This window comes from Anopheles marshallii, chromosome X (genome assembly GCF_943734725.1).
Source record: "Anopheles marshallii chromosome X, idAnoMarsDA_429_01, whole genome shotgun sequence".
Taxonomy (NCBI): domain Eukaryota; kingdom Metazoa; phylum Arthropoda; class Insecta; order Diptera; family Culicidae; genus Anopheles; species Anopheles marshallii.
In genome coordinates, this window is record NC_071325.1 from 8,044,711 (window position 1) to 8,053,997 (window position 9,287).

Here is a 9,287-nt window from a genome sequence, read left to right on the forward strand (position 1 = left end):
TTCTTCACCTGCGTAACTTCATTTTGGCAGGGACGTACGTTTTTCCACGTAATTGCACCTTAAACTTTAAAGGGTTCTTAACTACCTGTTGTTCTAATGAATTTCCCATTTCCATCTACCGATAACATGCCGCTTGGTTCGGCTAGCGCTTTTTGATACGATCGATTTGGTTTTCATTTCGCACGAACGAACGATTGGAATAGCGGTTGTTTTGGCAGCTAGTTTTCTTCCTTTCCTTTCCAAATTTGTTAGCGATTAGCACGGAAATTTTAACTCAAATGCAGTAAAGGAATCTGACAGGAAATAAAAAAGGCACTCTAAACATAGCTCTTGAGAGCACAGACATGAAAATATGAAACATAAAGGAAAAAAAAAACATTCAAAATTAAACAGTTTTTGAGTTAACAAATTGTTTGAATAAATAAAAAGAACCTACACACATAAACACATTTAATATGCTAACGTGCTTTGGGCTTTTTTTTTTCTTCTACTTCTGCATCGAGCACGGGAAAGAAATGGATGTATAACATTCTAAAAACAAAGCAAAATTGGTTAAAATACGGGTAAATTCATTAAAATAAAGCGCTGTAGCTACTATACTGACGCTTTTAACACGATTAAACTAACTGGAATTCACAAAATGCGTGCTGCGGCTGTTCCACCGCAGCGGTATTCTATGCAAATGGGGAGCGAAAAGCAAACCCCCATCGAATGAAACAATACTACAAATTACATCGTTATAAAAGAGAGTGAAAAATGCTTCATTATAATAACCTCAAAGTGTGCCCAGACACTTGGCTAGTAAACATAGTCTTATTGTTTATCTAACTGCTGGTCTAATTGGAATTCACAATTAGCGTACCCGAGTTCCCGCTTGCCGACAGCGTGAAAGGGTTTTTCTTTTTTGTTTAAATCATTCTGCTTCTGGTGTTCTAGGGACATTTGAGCGAATAGCTTGTTGCTGGTCAAACATGCCCCTAATAGTTGTTTGTTCATAATGGTTTGTTGGTGCTTTTCGAGGGCGCTCCACGAGTCACCGGCACACTTTAGTTGCTTGTTCTAGTGCTAAGCTTTTTCAGCACGTTCAGCCCCTGCTCTTGGTATTCCGCTTTCGACATCCAGAAGGCATCCCGATCCTTCGTGACCTCCGCAAGAACAGCACCGCCTGTAAATGGAGGGACGGCAATAAAATGTGAAACGGTTACCGAGCATGGGAAAGATCGCACAACTTACCGATGAACACCATATCCTTTCGCCGGGGTGGATCCTCGATGCGGATCTTAAACTTGGACAGCTTGTCGATGTCGTTCTTGAGCACGCGTTCCAGATAGAGCTGCTTGATTTCGCGCTCGAGCCGTGACGGCAGGCCGGGATACATGGTGGACCCGCCGGACAGTACGATGTGCTTGTACAGCTCCGACCGCATATCGATATCGGCCGCCTGGATGGTGGAGAACACCAACTCGGCGATACCTTGCCCCTCCACGTTGATCAGATGCGGCTGGAAGAGTGCTTCGGGTGCCTCGAATCGTTCTCCGCCGACCTTTATCATACGTCCGTCTGGTAGCTGAGAGGTGAAGAAAAGTGGAGAGAGAGAGAGTTAGAAAATATAAGTTCAGCTTGTGCACAATAGATACTATAGATCGAACAAAACTAGTGCTGTGAATGTTTTGAGAAGAATCATTCGTACATGAAGAGGAATTCAATTAAGCTTAATGTATCTGTGGAGCTTCACCTCAATGAACAAACTTCAAACAGGCTGGTCGGAATGTCCAATATCTTTGTAGAGTTGTAGAGTGCTCTAACACTGGTTCAGAGTCTCAAGATTTATCCAGCACTAGAACACACTATAATGAGCCACAGTATTGAGTGCCTTACCGTGTATGACTCTACCAGCACCGTTGTTTCCAGGGCAAGCCGTTGCTCCATCTCGATATCGTAGCCGATGTAGCACAGCTTCTCCTTCATCATGCGCACCGTTTCGAAGTCTGCCGAATGGTTAAATGCGTATCCGCGCAGTAACAGCAGCTTGATAAGGTAGCGCGTAATGTCCCGTCCGGCAATATCAAGCCGGCGCGTTAGATGCGGCAGCGCAAACTCCTCATACACCGGACAGATGTGCGTGACACCGTCACCGGAATCGATAACCACACCGCTGATCAAACCCTGCGCGTATAGTGTCAGCACGGCCTGGATCGCAATGTACGCCGAATCGAACCCGTACTTCTCGAACATCACCTCGATCATCTTTTCCCGGTTTTTGGTCGGGTTCATCGGTGGTTCGGTGAGCAGTATTTTCGTGTTGGACGGCTCGATGTTCATCTTCTTCGGGCCGAACGTGTAGTCCCAGACGTGGCACATGTCCTCCCAGTTCCGCACAACACCGTTCTCCATCGGGTAGGACACCTCCAGGAGGGACCGCAGCTGGGACGCCTCATCACCCACCATCAAGTCCTGGGACGGACCGAGGCGTGGGTTACGAATTTGTGCAAAAAAATAGTTGTAAGTTGGGAGAGAAAAAAAATAATATCAGAATCATGTGTAAATAAACCTTATTCTAGTAGTAATCGCAAATGCATCCGTTTGGCAACATTGTCCGGATCAGTAGGTTAATTCCGGATAGCACAACGGAACGGTACAGCATACTATTAGCCAACACAAAATAAAAACACATGTAGAAGAAACGAAGGCGGTTAGCAAAATTGAATAAACATCTTGGAGAAACAACTAACGAAAGGGCGAACAAAACCAACTGGCAATACAAAAACCTACGGCGAGTAACGATCAAAATTATTGCCGCGCTTGTAATGGAATGATGTAAAAACATAACATGACAACAAAACACAGCTTTTCCTCGATGTAATACAAACATGGCAAAACACTCACACACTGTGCTAGTGACGCATAAAATAAAAAAAAAACGACTAGAAAGAAAATTAATCATCAAGTAACGCCAAACCATCAACTATTAGGGATAAACAAATTTGAGGAGCTTATCAGTAGTTAATCGAAACGGTGGGAAAAAAAAACGTAAAAACCGATGACTTCTTTGATGTTTGATTGGGAAAAGGCTAAAACATCACAATACTTACTGGCAACGTGCTGGTAGCTTCGACCTCCTTTCAACGTATATTGTAAGGAATATTTGTGATTGGTGGTTTTGAAATGATTTTTTTTTTTGGTTTTAAAATTTTGTAGAGTGATCATGATGAGGTTAGATTGGTGTTTGGTATTTTGGCGAGCAAAAGATTAGAAATGCGTGGTGGGGGATGAAAGAGAAAGAGTGAGTATTGATTTTTGATTTTTAGCTGATGAGACTGCAGATTTAAAACGCAAACAAAACAAAACAAATCCGAATCAGTACGCCGTAGTGAATGCGAACGGGAAGATATATCCGGATGCGCTTTACGGTGCCACGTACGGGAGGCGGCCGCCATACCGATCGAAAATTAGGGTTAGGGTTGATGAATAGAAAGATGTTATTTCGATACGAGCAAGTATGAAGTGATGCCAAAACATGTGTGCCAGCTGTGCGTGAGTGGGTGTACTGATGAGAAAAGATTGTTAAGAGCGTTGATGAGACGGATTAAATACAGGCTCGTCAAAGACAACGCTTGCTAAACATTTCCTACGCTGCATTGTGTTCAGAGTGCATCCGCCATTCCTGGTGGTTATCCACACATTAGAACTTAAAGTTAACTCGTGGTGTTTACTGCAGACTCTTACTAAAGATTTGTAATACTTAAAGATGTTCAAGAGCTAAATATATTGCTTATGTTATAACTAATTTGATAATTAAATTTGCCTTCCTTGCATTAGTCTTGTTTTGTTACACATCTTAGTGGATGACAGACGTGAAGGAAACCACCTGGCGAGTCTGATTGACTAAGTTTATCATACAGCTCCTAGAGCTCGTTATTGTAGCGACTTTTCCATTGACCTTCCACACATACAGATCCAAAAATTCCTACTGGCTATCTTCCTTTCGAGTGTGTCGTCAGGAGTTATTAGCAGAGCCGCTGGTGATCCCACTATTATGTTGGTATTTGCCTCGTAGCGAGCATTTCCACTACCTGTTGGATCCTCTGGTTGGCAACCGTTACGTAGGAAAGCCATAAACCGCAAAGGATATACCACCTTCTAAAGCATCACAAGAAACCCTAGCATGTGTAGTATTCTTCCAGACCAAACCGTACCGAATCAAAATGAAATCCTTATCAACCGTCTTGACTTTGGCACTACGCGCGCATTCACAGGCACAACACAAATAACGGGCTTGAGTTGTTATTGCAAAACGGTGGATGATGATGGCAAACTTAAATGAAGTTTTATCGAATGTTACATAGCAGAGCGTTTAGTGCGAGAGGATTGTGGTGTAAATTAGTCAATAATACGAACGGGCTTTTACAAAAAAGTAACAAAGGTAAAGAAAGGAACACGTAATTTAAAAAAAACAAACACACACGCACATCCGCCACTCGGAACAAACCACACTGACTGCTGATTCCAGGTATGTTTGTCCGGGGACGCAACCAACTCATTACGCTACATCAACATGACTTACATCAACGTGTAAATCCTGCAAAAAGGGTAGAATAAAAAGTGTTAATAGATAGGATCCTCCTCGGTTTTCCGGCACAGCGAACGCCCATACGAAAGCTGTCCCCCGGGATGGCAGCTGGGAAACCGACTGAGACCGAACCGAAAAACAAACACGGCCCATGTTCGAATCGCATCACAACGACATGAACGCACCCGAACCCAGCTCTCCCCGAGTGGCAACAAAGGACAGATGTGTCCGGCGAATTCCGGCAGTATCCTCCCGGTTCATACGCACGTAAAACGTAAAGACATACGGCAATATTTACCTTCACCTCGATGTCTCCGATTTTGTTCACCGCCCGGATAATAGGCCTGCCGACCATCGACGGGAAAATATAGGCCGGGAAATTGCTGCCGGCGTAACCACATTTTACGAACTGCAATAGTGAAAATAAGACCCACAGTCAGGAATGTGCTTAGATCGGTGTCGACGCCCCACCCGTACAGGAAGTTATCGGAGCAGCTCCTGATAACACACGGCAGGTGGCGATGGTCCCACTGGCAGGTGACTTACTCCCGTTCCGTTGTCGCAAACAATGACGTGCCGCCCTTTGCTATCCATCCTGTTCTGGGGTTGTGGATTCTGCTACCGTAACGGCCAGTTACCAGATGTGCGCAAAACTACTGACTTACTGCCGCAATTTACACGAAAACATTTACTAACTAAGGTGTTTCCTTTCCGCTTAGTCAGCCTCGGATGGTTTATGAGTGAGTAATAGCGTTGATAAATATCACTCGACTTTTTTGTGCCCTACACACTCTGCAGGGGAAACCACCCAGTACACAATCCACACAGGCAAAAAGAGAGAGATAGCACAGTATGCCCCGTTTCGTTGGTTGGCCATCTTGGACAATTGATTTGACAACAGATGAACGAGTCGTTTGGATTCTAGGCAGAATGCTGATTTTTAGCAAGGAAAACATTCTCATTGCTTAATTTTGCTAACAAAACATTGTTAATCGAGCTCTGCTTTTTTAATTAAAATATTCGCTTAAGAACATTCCTGATTATTTTCAAACTAATATTTTTTTATATTTATTGTCGTTTTTGCATGTACAAACCTTGCACGAAATGATTTTGAATCCGTCATTTCGACGGCTGTCAATTGTGACAGCCCACTGCAAGCTGTCATTCGCATTAGCAGGGTTTGCTCTTTCGATACACATAGGATCGTTTATAGCAGATTTGTAAACACGCTCATGTTTTTCTCCGCAATTGTATGAACTTTTTATGATTTATGTGCTGGGAATCATGCAAACAATGCTGCACAATCATTTTTAATGTTTTAAAATAAACCTTGCTGGTAAACTTCGCACAATTGGCAAGCTGAAGTGTTTGGGAAAAGAATTCAGCGTGTAATGTAGAGTGAGCAGCTGTTCTACTGTAATACTGTTCTACGGAGTTTTTCCAATGTTCAAAACAAAAATAACGGTAACAGAGCACATGCTTCAGCAAAAATATTTTAACGTTTTTTTATCACATACGAGTACAAATTGTAAAGTTTGTCAAAAGCTGGCGAAAGTATCTTTGTTGCGTTCGAGAGGAGGATGCTCAGTAAGATTTTTTTATCAGTATGAGTGGAAGTTCGATGGAAAAGCGGCTTCATTAACAAGCTATGATAATGTGATAAACTTATAATCATATCATATTCGCTATTAATAGCCAGGCTCCGGTGAATTGCTTCATGAGATTACAATGATAGCGGACGACCCATCCCAAACGTAATAATTAACCTTACCCTGACAAGAATTCTCCACCGATTCATTTTCCTTCCATCCAGGAAATAAACATCAGACCAGTTTGAATATGTTTTCTCATCGGATTTTAGATTATGTTTTATTAATTCGGTTTTTTGGGGTTCATAAATAGCGTCATGAATATGATAATGGTTGTGTGGTACGTACGTAATTGTCTGCAAACTTGCTTTTTTCATCGTCCTATTTCTTCAACACACCATTTGTCGCTTTTTTTTAAGTTACTCGCCACACGAACTACGACAACGGCTTCTTAAGGTCCTAACTCCATTACTAGGTGAGATGCTAGCATCGGGCGCCTCCCCTGCTTCGTTAGCCATTATTATATCGAGCTCTCTTTCGCTGCCCTCAACGATTCTGATCCAATTCTGGTATGTGCAGGGGGTTGTTGTTTTCCTTTTAGCTTGATTCGTTTTGAACACAATTTTTATAAGACATAAATTAAATTACAACACAGCAGGCACCCCACATCTACCCACAAGCGAATGGTGCCGCTCTCTCATTTTTTTTCTCTGCGTGTGGATGTTGGTCTCTGCCATGTATAGTAGTGTCCTTCTTTGCAAAAAAAATTAACGAGACTATAGTGAATGTTACAAGCTACATGTGACTACCACAATGTCAGTGTTAAGGTAGAGATACAAGTTGTACAAGGGTTTTTGCAATCATCAATCCCGGATCATACTCCTTGCCTCGCGACTGTTTCCGAATGAGCAATGGGAATGGACCACACCATTTCGAGGAGTTCCGTACGCATTCTTCCTTTCAACTAGTTGCCAATCTATTAATTGCGTAATGGTATATAGATACAGATTATACAGAGCTTTCTCCCATTTGCGTGTTTGTTTGCTTTCTTTTACAACTTATTTGCATTCGTAGTTTGTTCTTGTAAGTTTAATGGCACTTGCAGTGAATTCTTCGTCCAACGTGTGTTCTCGTCTGTTTCCAGGCATCATCACCCCATCCTCTAAAGCAAAGCTCACTAAAACCTTCATCTTTGGGCAATCTGTTATATTGAATAATTTAAAGGAGGAGAGAGAGAGAGAGAGTTGGTAAAACAATCGTTTAAAACCCTTTAGTACATAGCCCTTCCTGCAATTAAAAGCTACCACGTTTTGCTACTGTGCACTCTGACGCCCTGTACGCAGCATCTAGCTAGAGAGAATGGATCGCATCTACTATTCTCGCACCCTACACAGACACCACCTTCACGCACTTAGTACACACCAACGCACACTACGAAATTTAATAGTAAACACATCAAATTGAATATATTGATTAAGAGATATTGCATTCGTTTGCAAAAAAAAAAACCTATTGCTACGGGGAAGAGAGAAGGAGCGACAGTTGGAGCGGTGTGTGGGTGTACTTCCTTTCATCTTCCCGCCCTTACCACCCCCACTGCCCTCGCCATCTTGATCGTACTCTAACCACCAACTTCTACCATCCTCCCTCCCCCTCTCATCCAACGCACCCAAGGAGGGAGGTCCTTGCCGTACCTATCCTCTCGCACACTAATGCAGTAACACCTTTGGTCGTATTGCTGTATTTTTTGTTGTTCACACACCCTCAACCACCGCACTAATTATATTCGTTACTTGTATTGGCTCGTATTGGCATATGAAAGGTAAAGAACTTTTCATCTTTCCTTTTTCTTTTTTATTTCCATGTACTTTACTCCTCTTCCGTTTGAAGTTGGGTGACGCTGTTTTTTTTTTTTAGCCTTACATTAAAAATTTATTGCGCCCCGCTAGTCCTCTTCTTAAAATAGCATGGTTTTATCTCCCTACTGAGGGCTTTCTAGTGCATGAGAGTACTGTGTGTGGATAATTTTATATTGAAGACACATTAAATAAATTCATAACCGACAAAATAAACAATGCGTGTTTTAAGTGCCAAATTGCTAACTCTATCGGTTCAACGGTTGCTCTCTATCCTAAAAATCTACATTATAGCGCTATTTATAGTTTGTCCATCTCACAACGGTATATTCTCCATTTAAAACAAAGGGTTATATTGCTTCCTACAACCTTTTTCTCTCTTTCAGAACTGAAATCATGCAATCGAAAGCAGGAAAATTATCATTTGCTTTAAAACGCGCGAACAATATCAACTTCTCGCCTGTTTCGCTATGTTTGCCGCCCGTTATCAAAATCAACTTTTAGCTAAAAATGGCAGAGGGAAAGCCGGCTTTAAATTGATATAGGAAACGTAAGATGTTTAACGCACATCGGTGACTTTTGGGCGTGGGGAACTCCCCATATACATATGTTTTATAGGCACTTTAGATAGCATAGCAGTAGAAGCTCATATTTAGTTCAGTGACCGAGCATCTAACCGGCTTTCATGCGCGCGGGGATAAAATAACTCAACACCATTTACACACAGGGTTACTCAAAACGGAACAATGTTTGCCTACCATGGAGCTCAACAATTGAACGTTACTTACACTACACTGATGCTCCGCGCTCTCTTAATTACCACTAACAATATTCGCAATTATTCATGGAGTAAGTTCAGTGTGTGTGTTTGTTTTAATTCTATAAAGTACAGTACACTAAGCTAGTACGAGAGTAACCTCTTACGAATAATCCCCCTAGAAAGAGCGGAACGAAAGAAAATAAATATTGAACAACATGAATCATGATTAAAAACAAAACAAAAAATCGACTTAAAATGGACACTCTCACTCAAGCGTCATTCAGTACACTTTCCGTGTTTTCTTTTTTTTTCCTTTTTATGGCTTAACCTGTGCATCCATCAAACTCGTCAGTTCAGAAGTGTAAAGTTCCGCAAAACCGCATGCGGTTCTAAACACTGGCCACACAATTCATCCATCGCATTGCTGCCTTGTTTTTTTGTTATAAAATGTAAATAAGAATCCGATAGCATTCATTCACTAACCACTAGTTAAAATAAAGCAACAATGAAAA

General features: G+C 41.9%; 1 protein-coding gene across 1 annotated transcript; it reads right to left on the bottom strand.

Moving 5' to 3' along the window:
* Positions 1-1,046: 1,046 nt before the first annotated feature.
* Positions 1,047-5,164, bottom strand: LOC128709386 (actin-related protein 2). Its single transcript, XM_053804387.1, has 6 exons — positions 5,117-5,164; positions 4,869-4,979; positions 4,565-4,579; positions 1,879-2,454; positions 1,234-1,567; positions 1,047-1,165 (listed from the first exon to the last, which is right to left on the bottom strand). Exons 1-6 carry the CDS (start codon positions 5,162-5,164, stop codon positions 1,047-1,049), a joined length of 1,203 nt encoding a protein of 400 aa, XP_053660362.1.
* Positions 5,165-9,287: the final 4,123 nt, after the last annotated feature.